Here is a 15,451-nt window from a genome sequence, read left to right as displayed (position 1 = left end):
TATATATATATATATATATATATATACACATATATATATGTTATAACATATATACATGTTACTTAGTTGTGAGTATTTGTTGTGTGTCCTCTGTTGTGTGTATTTGTGTGTGTGTGTGTGTGTGTGAACATGTAGGTCTGAGGACATCTTGTGAAAGTCAGTTCTTTCCTTCCACTATGTGGGTTTTGTGGATCATACTGAGACCCTCATGCACAGCAGTAAGCACCTTTACCAGCTGGCACAAATTGTTGGTCCTATTTTCTTAGTGACTATTTGTAAACCTGCTGTAAAGGATGAAAGGGCCATGGTGAATTCCAAGACTCTTTCCTTTATGGTTCCCGGGCTCCCAATGACTGAAAAATTAGCCTATAAGTGAAATACTTCAAGTTAGTGTTACTCTTATCTTTATGTTAGTGTTAATCTTCATCTGAATATGTGTGTGTGTCGTGTGTGTGTGTGTGTGTGTGTGTGTGTGTGTGTGTGTGTGTGTATTTAGCTCTGAGTTTTCTAATCTTGTTGACATGTCATAGGGCAGCTCTAGGATATATTGTTTTAAAACACATTGGAAACTGGGTCTGGTAACTTGCATCTATAATTCTAAAATTTGATGAATGCTGTGGACTTTATATTCCAATGAAAACTTAACATTAAAAAAATAAATAAGCTGTAAAGGGGCTAGAGAGATGGTTGTACAACTGAGAAAAACTGTTGTGCTTCTAGAGCACCCATTTCACAGAACCTAAGTAGGTACCTCCAAACTAGTTGAACTCCACTCCAGGCTCTGATGGGATTTGTTTGGCCTCTCGGGGCATGTGTACTCATCTTGTCCTCTGAGATAGATGAAGAAGGATGGCTGACTTATACAAGAATAAAGTGGAATATCTACTTGAATTGAATTTTCATAAGATCAGTTCCATGTTATCCTAAAACAGTTTTCAAATTCATCAGACACATTTTGCTAAATTTTTAAAACTAAACAGCTTTTTATTTGAATCAGCATCTATTTTCCCCTTAAATTTAGTTATTTGTGTAATTTTAATCATAGAGGATATATACATATGCTATATTTCCCAAAAGTAGATTTAAAAATTGTCACTAGTACTCAGATCCAAAAATCATCCAGATAGATGCTTAGAAAATTGGGTAAAGACCTCAAATAAATATTAAGTTATAAGGTAAACAGAATTTGACTTCTTATTCTTACATTCTAGAGAAATTTTATGCACTTTTAAATCCTTGGGGCAGAAAGATGTTCTCCTTTTAGCCAGGCTATTAATAGGAAGAAAGACATGTGCAGGTGACAGCTAATAGCTAACACTGATGAATGTAGGTGTATCCAACAAAGAATTCACTGCTTGTGAGGAATTTCTGCAAGCACAGCTATGTTTAAAGACTATTTGAAAAAATGCATAATGTACAGAAAAATATCATGAAAAGTAAATGTATGGTTTTCAGTAAAGTATGGATGCCCGTATCATTATTGTGTCTACTACTGACATCATTAGTTATTCTTATTATATCTTTATATTTCACTGTATCTGATGTTTGCATTCTGAATGGCAACCTAAACTTCATAAATAAAAAATAATACAGTTAACACTTTTTACTGTAGCATGAAAAATTATGATACAGGAATAATACTGTGATGGCCAGAGCAATGAATGTGTTTTTAAAAATAAACATGCCCTATGCAGTACAGGACAGCAGTTTTGTTTCACATTAGCCCAGATGCTCAACAATTTGCTATACAGATATCCTTGAAATCAATCAGAAATATATACCATGCTTTCTAAGAACACTGTGCAGTGAGACTAAGCCTTGGAAAGTTTAAAAGTACAGACAGTACATACCAGAGGGTTTATAATAACAGCTAGTGCTTTGCTAACAATCAAAAAAACAACTAATAACAGTTTCATGGGGCTGGAGACATAGCTCAGTCAGCCAATACTAAATACACCAAGCCCTGAGTTCAGTCACCAGCACTATATACACTGGGCATGGTAGCACATTCCTGTAATTACAGCACCCAGTTAGTAGAGGCAGGGGTATCAGAAGTTTAAGGTCTAGATGGGAGCCTGCACCCACAAAAGAAGTTATTTGTCAAAAAATAGCAAGGCATTTTATGGAAAAATTATATATATATATGTATATACATATATACATATGTATATACATATATATATATATATATATGTGCATCAGAATGGCATCACTCTTTTATGACTCAACTTTTAATAGTAACCAGATGTAGAACTAGACAGCTACTCTCTTACCTTGCAGATCATCCCTCATACCACCTGTTCCAAATTTTGGTGTCTCCTTGCCAGAGCCAGACTTAGTACACTGTTTTATATTTTCTTTTAAGTAAGAAAGAACATGTGAGTCCATATTTACTATTTAATAGATTATTGTGCATAAGACAAAGTATAGAGTGTGCTATTGTGGAGAAAGGATGGGTGATATAAAACCAAGAGGATACACATGAAAAAGACATGGAGCATCTCATGTTAGGGGGAAAGCGCAGAGGAGAGTGAAAGGTTATCATTTAGAAACCAAAGTTCATTACTTCTTAATGCTGCCTAGAGCAAGGGAGTGTTAGCCATCCATTCCTGTACATAGTAAAGCTAATTGACCCACTGTTTAAAAATGTCTTCTAAAGTTAACGTGATTTTGAGAGTATAGCAACACTATATTGAATCCAGACTTTATATCCAGAGTTGGATGATGCTAATATCTTGAATAATAAACTCTCATTACATGTATATAAATACATAACTTTCTCTCCTTTGAAGTCTTATTTACAGTAAAGTTCTTTTCCTTGTTGAGATATTGGATTCAACATGTGGAAGTCATAAGTACTTAGACTTCATCTGGAGAGGACATTTATTGCATTAAAGTGAACCTTCCATCCAGAATGAACAATGGAATTGTTACACTTTAAAACTCATCAGGTTCTTGAGTATCTTCTTCCTTAAAACGTTGACCAGCTGAGATAAATGTTTATCATTTGGCCTTGACTGTTTGTCACAAAGGAAAGATCAGAGACATACCGCTAATGAAATAAGTTGTTTGTTACATGCCTGTGGTTAGGTACAATTAACAACTTGTAACAGTTGCACCTGAAGTAAAACTAGGTTTAGTTTTAAAAGATAATTTGGTATGCTTGAGTGGTATCATGAAAGACTTACAAAATTTTGAAGTGGCCCACAGTCAGAATTTTTTTTCATTAAGATGGGGCATAATTTTTACCTAATAATTCCCAAATATAGTGTGTTCCTTCTTGATAACAACCCATGAATATTCAAAAGGGACTGCTTATAGACTCCAAAAAGGGACAGTGGAAACTGTACTCTGTAGCTTAGGTGGAAGTACAAGTGTGAGAGACAAACCCTCACTGATCTGAAACAGACTATATGCACGTTTAAGCCAATGACCTCAGGCATTAAAAAAAAAAACACGTAAAAGGCAGAACCAAAGGTACATAGAAACTAATACTATTCCATGTGGGTTTTTCCCCCTTCAAGATTCAGAGTCATTTTTAACACATATAGTAACTTGGCTAAAATATTTAAGTACACTCACACATACAGGTTTCCTATCTGGAGAGTTTCCATGCCTGGGGGAGGGGAGGTGACAATTGGTGCATTCTATACTGAGCACGTGTAAGGATAATAAAGTTGATTGGTTGAGCCTTGCAGCTCCCCCTTTTCCTCTGTCTTTAGAGTAGTTCAGCAGGGGGGTGACAGGGTTCTCCCCCATCGCCACCAGCTCTACTAACAAGACTTAGGTTGATACCATTTTTATTGTTCTGCTGGGGTGGGAAAGAAACCATATGCTTTAGCATTTTAAATGGTTACACCAAAGAGAAAATTGAACCAGACCCCCTCCCCCATCCTGCCGGACTTTGGGGTGGGTTTATTCTAAATATTCAATGGACTTGGGGTTAGCTTAATGTTTCTGCCTCCGGACAAAGAGGCAGTTGATGGCAAGAAATATTCAGGGGCTTTAGAAGAGCATTCGAGTAAGTGAAGTGTGGAGTGGGAAGCTTAATCTGAAGCCCACCCCTCCCCTGGATACCAGGCAAAGGCAGTGAGAGTCGGAACCAGCTGATGCCTCTTCCCGTTTCCAGGGTGAAATTTTCACAGCAGCTAATTCTAAAGGGAAGAAAAATCCCTTACCAGCAGCGGAGAAGATCGTATCACCCAACCCAAGCTATGTAACCTTTTAGGCAGGCTTTTCAGAGAAATCCGCATTTTAAAAGACAGCATTCACGGTCCAAACCACGGGCCTGGAATCAGAGCTGGTATGAAAATATGAAAAGCCTCTTTACACTCTGAGTGTTTGAAACGATCCGATGAGCATAGCAAGTGTCTGCCAACGCTCGGCGGCTGCTGGTGCCTCTGCCGCCGCCGCTGTTTCTCGCAGAGGGCTGGACAGAGCTAGTCCTGATTTCAGCACCTCCGGCGCTGGACAGCTCTCTGCACGCCGCACCACCGCCTGCTTGCTTTTTCCTACTCTCGCTTTGCATTACTGGAGATGCATCTAAATTACGTCCTGTTCAACAACAAGTAGATTTTTTTTTCCTGTACGGGAATTACAGTAGGCGATTCTCTCAATTAAACTGCATTTTCTTCTTTACGGACTTGGCTGTCAGGCGTATTTATCCCGATCTCCCCTCCACCCCCTTTGCAGGAACGAGTCTTTGGGAACGTGGTCCACCCAGGGATGTAAAACTGTGCTTACCGATGCATCCCATACGAAATGCTTATGTGATCGGCTCTCTACCTTCGCCATTTTGGCTCAGCAACCTAGAGAAATAGTAAGTAACAAAGGGAAAACACGGCTTTAATGCAAAGGCAGGGACATTGTGGCGAGTGTTTCTCCAGGGAACTGCATTTCAAAGGGGGAAATAGAGAAGGTTGCAAGGGTGGCAAAATCGGGTTCTTCTCCTCAGCTACAGGAGCTTGGTGAAATGAATTCTAGTTGGTGTGCGATAACTAAATTCTACTCAATTTTATGTCTTATAACTTGGCATTTCTGTAGTATAGTTTTGGAGATCTACTCTGATATCAGTAATATTCTGCAAAGTTTCAAATAAAAATAATTACTAACTCAAGGTTTATTTTAAAGCTGGAGGGCTGTTATAGGGGAATTTGTGACAATGCTGTTAGGAGTAGAAAGAAGACCCCAGCCACTAGAGCTGAACACATTGCAGATCTGCATTGGATATTTCCAGCACAGGTTTTCTGAGGGTGTCCTTGGATACATATGTATTTTTAAATCAAATTAAGTTTTCATGGAGACATGGTTGTTTGGAACTGGAAAATCATTCCTTAAAAGCATGTAGATTTTTGCAAAGAGAAAAAGGAAAGGAAAAAAAATAGTTTCTGAAAGAAAGAGCTGTACAGAGCAGTATAAGAGAAAAATAATGTTCTCACCAAATGTATTTTGAGAAAATTTCACAGAAATTTGAAATAACGACAAATAGATATTCTGATAAATAAGACTTTCTGCCTGAATCTGGCCTAAAAGTATCACTACTTTTGCTTATTTTGATGATACACATACCTAATAATTTGATACAGATTTTGTGACACAGTTAGTCATACAGTGTATTGCTTCAAACTTCTAATGTAAAAATTTACGAAAACCAGCTGAATTCATTAGTTATGGTCATGCTACTGTCTATGAAAAGAAGCCATTTAAATCAGTGGAAATTAGTACAGTTTATATATGTTTTTAAAGATATAAGCTTAGTTTTCAAGGTCATGGTTTTAAGGACTGATACTGGAACTATGCAAATTATCTCCACATACTTTGTTCATAGGGAAAAATATAATTGAAGTGCTTAAGTATAGCATTCTATTTTCTCCTGTATACTTGGAAGCCAAGCAAGTGAAATTTCATGTGAGAATTCTTGACTCAGAACAAAGTTGTCAAAAGTCAGAAAGTTTCAGATTTTTCAGTAACTGTGCTCCAGATTTGGGTAGCATAAGGATTTATAAATGGGAGTAACAAGATAAGCCTTACCAAGAATCATATGGAGAAATAACTAAAATGTACTTAGTTTTAAAAAACATGCTGTTTCAGATTTCACTCAAAGAAAATTTCACACATGAGTGATGATCCAGTTGTAGCTTGGGGTCTTTTAGACAACTTTAGCAAGTGATGGTCTGTAAGCAAGCATTTGAAACTCTAAAGGCTTCATTACTTAACTTCATAGTGTGAGAGAAGGGGGAGCTAGTCCTTTAAGAACTTGAGACTATGTGAACTGAGTGTTCTGTGGTTAATTATCTGGTAACTATAACAACTATTTATGCTATTCCTGAGTGATTGCTTAGTTTCTCTGAGTCTAGAATTTTATTTTTGTTCATGTAAAATTTCTTTTTCTTTTCTTTCTCCCCTCATGTACAGGTCATGGAATCCTCTGGCACCCCCTCAGTGACCCTCATAGTAGGCAGCGGCCTCTCCTGCCTGGCCTTGATAACTTTAGCAGTTGTGTATGCAGCACTATGGAGGTATGTAATTGATGGGAAGACCTGAGATGGAGAACTCAGTTTCTCTGTGTTAAAACGGTGATTGTAAGAACAAATGTCTACTGTCTTCATCACATATGGAAACCAGGATTCTTATAACAGAATTAGAACTGTGATAGAACTGGAACACATGAACCATATTTGCCTAATTCTCCATCTTTTACTTGTCTGTAGTAAAGATGAATAAACAAAACACACATGCATACTTTTCTTTTAGCCAACATGACTGTAGACTTTGACAAGTTCTTCACACGTAAACACAACTCTCTTCTTTCTCAAGTTTTCTCTCTATGTGGATAATGTTTATATCAGCTGCTGTTGAACCTCAGGACTTAATTGGTACAGTTGAAATTCTCTCTACAGGAATAGGATATCAAGTTCTCAAGTGCCAAACATGCTTTCAGTGAGCCTCGCACAATGAGTAAAGTCTTCTCTCATGTGGAAAGCAATAACAAAATTTCTAAGTTCTCTACAAAAGGTCACTTACTTCAGTGTTTGCCATGAGTCAGATTTTTGACAAGCTTGATAAAAGGACATCATAAAAATATGAAAGAGAAATGCTTGGAAAATTCTGCTCTCCTATATATTAAATTCCATCTATTTGATAGTCTGTAGAAATTTAATATTTTTCTAGATAATGTCTTTGGCATTTCTTAAGATGCTAGCAAGAATTGGGCCTGTGAGATTTGGTCTGTCTACTCATGCATTGACAATATATATGTATAATATGGCCAAACTTTTTAATTGATTGTATAATATTTTAACAGTTAAAGGCTTTATAACCATTGTCAATATTAATATGGCCTAAAATGCAATATTACATTAGTATGTAGATAATTAACTATTGTTTCCAGAATATTTGATAAATTTAACATTGTAATAGCTGATGGACCTACCTCAAAAACTTTTATATTTACTGGGGTTTTATACAATCAGCAGAAATACTAAAAATCAATTACTGTTTAATAAGGGATATTTATTTAGATTAACATGGCATTTAAATAAAACATTACTGTCCTTTATGGTTTTCACTCTTTTAACAGAAAGAGTTAATTGTGAAAGATATTTAAATTACCAGATATATTAAGTTTTTTATGCTTTGTGAAAAAGAAAAATATGTGTACAATGTGACCCAGGTATATAAAAGAAGATCTGAAACCTTGTGGTAATATTGTCCAGTTGTTAAACACTTATAGAGTAGCCACACTGATACTGACATAGTTACTGATACAGGAAGGGAGAAAATAGAAAAATGCCTAATGTAGATATGATACTGTAGAAAACAGGATTATGTATTCAAGACTCAATCAGTCTGTTGTCCTGAAAGAATGAACTGACAGGCTTGGAAGAATACGATTTTCTAAATTGCATAAGTGACATGTCTTTTTTTAAATAAATGAAGGAATTTGCTAAGATACTATGTAATCATGATAACCTCATGATTGATACCCATTGGAGTCTTGAGAAATAAATTCCATTTCTAGCAGTTTCTATTCAGCTACCAATTTCACCTTCTGCTATACCCATCCTCCACTCTCCCTGCCTGCCCCATACACTTAGAATAGGCAATGTCAATATATGATATATTTGTTTATCCACAAGTTTTCTAAAATTCAGAAAGTGCAGCACAGACACTTACAACAGAATTCTAGGAATTTCTGAAATCATTAAAGAATCTATGAGAACCTATCTATCCTGAAGTTGAGAATTACAGAAAAGAGTACCAAGAAACAGCAGAGATCTGCATTCCTAAGAGTTAAGTGGTCATCCCCTCTCACCGTTCATCCATAAGACAAGTGAAATAATAATTACAACTTGAAAGAAGTATCAAGACTCATGCATTTCTAAATGGATCTTGTAGCATCATTTATTCAAAGCATGTTATAAAGACCAAGTACATCCTAAAATATTTTGATTCAGCTGTAAGAGTTTTGAGATCCTCTTGCCTTTTTCCCTAATGAAAACATTTAGGATTAATGTATTTATAGTGATTTCTAAATGTATTAGCATGTTATTTACTTTATGGACTACTTGCTATTTTGAATTTTGTAGATGTTCCATGTGGTTATTAAAAATATTCCTCAAAAATTGAAAGGGCTGTAAGTGTGGCTCACTATCCATGTTTGCCTTTAATTTGTGATACTCTGGTTCAGTTCTCAGAGACATTGCTTTCATTGCTATTAACACTATTGGTGATCAGGATAATGTTGATTATTATGATGATAGTTATGACAATAATAATATAGTAAGCTGTTTTCTCTCCATCTCTCCATACAACTAGGAGAAATACATAGTTAGATCAAAAAGCAATTCAGTATGGCCTCTCAGTCAACTTACTGACATAAATAGTTGACAATTTTTTTAATATAGACTATCATTCAATGATGTTGAAAGTAGTGACATTTCTTAGCAGTACTTAATACAACAATGTGACTCACTATTGTTAAGAAAAGGACATATCTCAATAGTGTTCAGGGCAGCCAGTTGATCTTTTATTACTATGTCTGTTGTTGTTTTTCTACTTATAAGGAGAAACTATCGCTGAAATCCTATAGTGTCAAAATATATATTTCTACTATTATGGAAGCCATTAATATCAGAAAATATTTATAGCCTCTATCCACATAAAGGAAACAACATGATATTTGTTGATACCTTTAGCACTTCTGTGTGCTTTTATCATATGCTTAGCAATTCAGAATACATGAGACAGGTTCAACAACTCCTGAAGCCATTTTATGCTGTCGGCCTAACTTAGTCCAATTTGGATTTATTTTGTGAAGAAAATTTCTCATACATTATGACACCTAATATCTGTGTTTTGGTGTTATTTTTGTTTTCATTTATTTTGCTTTAATTTCTGGAGTATGTGGTTGTTGCCTACATACTATTCAAAGATATAGTGAGGAGAGAGAAATAACTTTGTATCAAATAGTATCTCAAGATCTTGTGTTTCTCCATCTAACATTGCTCAGGAAATCCTGTGTCTGCTAAGGAATGAGAGTCCTTAGTGGAAATGGAACAGGTTGAACACATTTCAAGTACAAGGTTTCCTTGAAGTTATTGTTATTCAGTGATTAACAGAGTACAGTTAGGCAAAATAGCTGCTACCCTTTCAGGGCAAACAGCAGGTAGAACATTTGAGTCTGAGTAGTTTTTGCTATTACTTACGTTAGTGCACTTTACAATTCTATAACATTATGTATAAACACTTCTTCCTAAGGGTAAATATGGTGGCCACTAAGAATGCTCCCTTCTAATGGGGAAAGATCATTTCAGGAGTGTGTTCATTTTTATTTATAAAGACATTTGTTACTTTCTTTCCTCAGAAGCAATACTCAAGAAAATAAGGAAAAGCCTAGCTACATAAAAATTCTTCAGTAGCTACTGATGTTTACAGAATCACAAAAAATAATGTATTCTTCTAGTATACAGGAGAGTTGCAGGACTTTCCTGTTAGGCCTCAGCACTTCTATTGGCTGATATAGACATTATAATACATATACATATGTACATATACATATGTAAGAAGGTGATTATAATACATGATGTAATTCCAAGAAATTTTATATAATCAAGACAAGTAAATGCATTGTTCTCACACATGTTCAACTTAGGCTCTGTAAATTATGACATATTATAAAAAAAAAAAGAAGTCCAAAAGTTTCTTGCACATGCTATGTACTCTAAAATTGAGTACCTAAGAAAAATAAATGTGTGTGTGTGTGTGTGTGTGTGTGTGTGTGTGTGAAAAATGGTTTTTCATATGTTTTATATGAAATCTGGGATCATAGCTTCTTTTTCCAGTTAATTCCACCAATTACACAATATCAAATTTATCACTTTTCTTTCTCTCTTTCACTAGGTACATTCGCTCAGAGAGGTCCATCATTCTAATTAACTTCTGCCTATCTATCATCTCTTCCAATATCCTCATACTGGTTGGGCAGACTCAGACACACAATAAGGTATGATGGCTGACTCCTCCGGTTCTATTTGTGCATTTGTTTTGGCATATGCTTGCTTATTGGTTTGCCTATGTGTTTAGCCTAAATAACTTTAGAAAGACATGATTGATACTTTCTGCTTTGGTTTCTGATTTAATGTATTACCTATGATGGTTCACAATCTTCTGTCGGCTTAAAATTCTTTAGTCCTATAGGATCTATAATAATCAGAATATGAGTTAAGTATTACATCACAGCTCTATATCTTCAAAGCCTTGAGACACCAACAACACATAATTTTTCCTTATTTCCCCAACTGGGTAGTCTTCAACCAGAATCAGACAGTGTGTTTAGGTCTGATTTATTAACATATCAATTTCTAAAATGACAGTATCAATGAATTCCAATCATAACATCACTGAAAATCTACCTATAGAAGAGTTTACACACAATAGTCACAGGATCTACATCTATACTTAGACTTCTCAGAATTTTTTTCTTTACTGAAAGCATTTTGATAGTAAGGCAACATTGTCGTTATTTAAGCATATAGTCACTTTTTATCAGAGTGTAAATCTATATGTCCCATTGTTAGGGATTCACACACACACATGCACATGCACACAAATACACACACACACACATAAACACACACATACACACACATACACACACACACACACACACACACACACACACACACACACACATATGTCTTTATTTCCTTCCATAAATGATTGTCTTTACTGAACTACCTGTACTGTATTTTAGGAAATACAGCTTCAAATTCCTTTCCCTGGTTCCTATTGTCCCTGCAGTTGACAAGATGGGAGTGAACAAGAGTCTCAGCTGAGGCAGAGAGGATAGTTGGAAGACAAGAGGCAGAGAAAGTAGAGAGAAGGAAGGAGGGAGGCTGTGAACTCTCTGTTACCATGTTGTCCCTAGCGTTCTGATCTTCCCCATGTGCTGGGCTTCATATCCTCCTTGTTCACATAGTCCCCAGTTCCAGTTCCTTAGCTAGCTGTCTTTGAGCTTCCCCTAGCAGAGGTAGGGTTTCTCTCCAAAGTAGGAATGTTAAACTGAATCCAGGATCCAGGGAAAATAAATCAAGCCAGAATGTGTTTGAGCTCACTATTTAAAAAAAAAAAATTATATAAAATGCTTATATCCCATCCTGTCTCACACTCTAATTTCTAGAGTTATTCTTCTCATTAGACTATGGAGGACAGTGACGTTCAGTAGGGGCTATGCTTTTAGAGCTGTTTCATGTGGTGAAACGTGAAACTACTAGTACAACTGGTAAAAGAGAGCTTTCTATAATGTTTATTACCATAGTAAGGCTATGGTCTACCTCACGACTCACCTATAGAACGGCAAAGTAAACCACATCTGTGATTTTTTACTGACTATATTTAAACAAAGTGAAAAGAGGCAACTAAAATCATCTAAATATATTATGTTTAACTCAATATACCTATAACATTATCACTTAGAGAAATAATCACTGTAAAAATATGAATGAAATAATTTATCAATTCAAGTCTTTTTAATCTGGTATGTATTTTATACTTAATATGCCTCTCACTTGAATTAGCTACATTTCAATCTTTCAGTGATGACGCACGGTTAATGACAACCACTTTGTGATTGTGTTTCCAAATGTTAGCAATATCCAGAAACTAGGATGTTCAAAACAAACAAACAAAAAACTCCTCATGTGTCCATTTTGGCTTTTGCAAGTTTCTGTTGTCCTAGTTTTTTTTTTTTTTTTTATTTTCAATATTAGAAGCAAGATAAGACAAGTCTTGTTTTCGTTTTCATTTCTGACTGTGAGAAATGGCTGGTGTGTGCTTATTAAAAACTAAAGAAAAGTTTTATATGGTATGGCTTCCCAGGAGACTAAGTACAGAATAGATTTCATGTGGTGTTGGAACCATGGTGGGCTTGTTCCAGATTGGCTATGCTAATTTTTACTGCTAGTTATTGTTGCTCATGGGGAGGAGTAGAAAGTAGGTGGTGGTGATTATCTGGTTTCATCTTATTCTTCATTAATTTTGTGTTGTTGGCTCAGCATTGGTGTTCTTATAAACTTAGGATAATTCATATTAGAGTGGAAAGGAGATAAAAATGGGAAAAATTAAAATTTATTCTAAGTAATTCCAAGCAATATTACATTTCTTGGGGAAACAATTATGTATCTGATACACATTTTGAATTTAGTTAAGCTGGTCATATTTGATTTTATATGTGTTTTGCTGTGTAAAAGTTTATACCCACCTTCTCATCCAACAAGATGAAAAATGTATATAGTTCATAAAAATATAATCTATACGAACTAAACTCTTAGCAAGTGAACTTTAAGAAGTAAAAATATGAATTGTTGGCCAACTGTGTTTTATTTGGGCTGTGTGTAGAACTTCTTAGCTACGATGGACAATTTGTAATTCCGATGTTTGACTTTCCTGACAAGTTTTGACTAGTGCTGTAGTATTTTCCGCTTGACAAATGGAAACACATGAGAAAGATTCTTGATGAGCAAATTATTTGGTACTACTGTCTCATCTATTTTGTGTGAAGGCTGGCATTTGCTGCTGCTGTCCAGCATCATGCCGAAGTGTTGAAGTACAGTCTTTCCCAACTCTCTGCTAAAATATAATTGACCTGATTATCACGCTGTGCTCTCTGCTTGCTTTTGAATTGGGGTAGAAACAAGCCAAAATAGTCCACTGTTTAAATGATGAATATACTCAATATTTAAACTATAGGTTCAACTGCTGGCAATAAAAAAGGGAATTAAATGTACCATCTTGTCTCTCCTCTTAAAATACTGTTGTAAAATTTAATTATAACTTGCTTCCTTGTATTTTGAGTCTTTCTCATGAGGCAGCTTTACCCTTTGATCTCTGTCTGCATTTCAGAACCTCAACGAGGATATTCATGTTTCACTCAAATTAACTGGCCATGAGTTTATACCATAAAGTAAGCATGTGTAATTATGTAGTTTTGTGGACTCATTTTGATGCCGTTCTGTTGAAAGAAGCAAGGAATATTTAGGATACAGATAAATTCAGAAAACAGTTTGATTACCAAAATTTTTCCCATACAAATATATTTGTGTTTGATTCCAATAGTCTGTGATATACTTTATTATTACAAAAAAAAATTCATAGAACTCAACAGAAGGAAGCAAAGTTGGAAAATTGTTTTGATTGGTGGTGGTAGTGGTGGTGGTGGTGGTGGTGGTGGTGGTGGTGGTGGTGGTGGTAAAGGAAAGACAAACAACCAAGAAGTTTAGTTTACTTGGAAATAGTTCCTAGATTGCTTCTCAATTTCAACCTCACTACTAGATTATAATGAAATAGCACAGATCCATGTAGTTATTAGAATAATGCTTGTTAGCAAATCCAGAACAAAACTTGTTCTGTAGACTCAGACAGAGCCAAGGTCGTTTATGTTCTTAGATGCTTTGACAATAACCTGTATAGAATATCCTCTGAAAGTGGACATAACACACAGCTAAAGCAGAGTTCTGTGGCCTTCATTCAGCAAGACTCAATCAGAAATATACATAATCCAATGTCAAGTAAAGAATAATTGGGCATAAAGTTCTGACCCTTTCTCTAAGAGGTCTAAGATACATATTTCAGTGGAAAGTTAAATATAATTTTTATAAATGATAGAAATAATGAGAGTATGATGGTTCCCACCTTTAGTTCAGCACTCAAGAGGCAGAGGACCAGCCTGTTATATACAAAGTGAGTATAACCCTGGACATCCAAGGGTTCTTAGATCTTGTCTTGAAATATTAAAACCAAAAAAATAAAACAAACAAATAAAGGAAAACAAACAAAGAATCAAGAGTAAGAAATGACTAATGATATCCATTAATCTGTATATATTGGATACCTCTATTCTTGCCAAAGAGGAATAATAATGTACAACAATTACATTTGAGTTTGGTGGTGAGTTATATGTTAATTATACATAGACAAAACTAGATTAGAAGGGCATGGATTTGCCTCATTGGAATTATGGACCTACTGAAAACAAAGTTGAGCTTTATAACTTGTACATCAACACCACTGGATCCCTATTTGATTAAAGATTAAATTATTTTATCATATAGGAAATATTAAAGTATAAGAAAATAACTTTAAACCATTCTATCCAGCACAAAAGTTTAAAGTCTTGAAAAATACTCAAATATACAAGGGAAAAATTATATACTAGATTTAGTCTTAGAATACTTGAACTCAGAAAAAAAAGAAAGAAAGAAAAGTCCTCAGTAACTGAAAGAGAAACTTGTAAACCACTTGTGATCCATGCTATTTTCTCAATGATATTTAGAAAGTTCGATTTCCTGATCTGATGTACACAGTATTAGTCTCTGTAGATAGCTATATCTTTGAACTAAGATTTGTAAAAGATACTGAGGATCTTAGTGAATTTTTTTAAATCACATGCTCTACAGAGTTGCCTCTCTTCATCTTAATTTTATTTCTCTAAGGTTTTGGTTGTGAGCTTTGCCTTTAACAGCTGTGCCACCTCCACAATCCACTTGGCATGTTTTAATTCTGTAATTTTTAATAGGATATTTAATAAAGACAGACCAAATTAGAAGCTTATAGGAAGTGGGAGATGGTTTTCTTTGGTCATACTTGTACATTTTAAAGATGAGACTCTCCATTTGGATACCTTAAATTGGGCCAAACCCACTTTGTTACTCCTAATTCGCCTACGACTTTCTTTGAGGATAAACACACCTTATTCATACATTCACCTAGATGCCAGGCTTATGTGTTTACCACTTCAGAGATCAGGTATTAGGTATGTGCCTCACAGCTGCTATTATGTACCCCTGAGAGCCTTGAGTTTCATTTTTCTGCATTTTGTTCTGGGAGATATCTCTCTCTGCTCCCCCTCTCTAGCTCTCTCTCTCTCTCTCTCTCTCTCTCTCTCTCTCTCTCT

The 15,451-nt window shown here is 35.3% G+C and overlaps 1 protein-coding gene across 3 annotated transcripts in view; it reads left to right on the top strand.

The window, feature by feature from the left end:
* Adgrb3 (adhesion G protein-coupled receptor B3) overlaps nucleotides 1-15,451 on the top strand; it is a 729,205-nt gene that overhangs the window by 571,242 nt on the left and 142,512 nt on the right. For all 3 annotated transcript variants that reach the window (XM_031367067.1, XM_031367069.1, XM_031367068.1), the window contains exons 17-19: nucleotides 4,693-4,819; nucleotides 6,415-6,518; nucleotides 10,402-10,504. In XM_031367067.1, coding sequence (XP_031222927.1) covers nucleotides 4,693-4,819; nucleotides 6,415-6,518; nucleotides 10,402-10,504 — 334 coding nt within the window. The remainder of the gene's footprint in view (nucleotides 1-4,692; nucleotides 4,820-6,414; nucleotides 6,519-10,401; nucleotides 10,505-15,451) is intronic.

The sequence above is a fragment of the Mastomys coucha genome, unplaced genomic scaffold (assembly GCF_008632895.1).
Source record: "Mastomys coucha isolate ucsf_1 unplaced genomic scaffold, UCSF_Mcou_1 pScaffold14, whole genome shotgun sequence".
NCBI classification, from domain to species: domain Eukaryota; kingdom Metazoa; phylum Chordata; class Mammalia; order Rodentia; family Muridae; genus Mastomys; species Mastomys coucha.
Note: the sequence above shows the minus strand (reverse complement) of the source record. Positions and strands in the feature narration are given on the sequence as shown.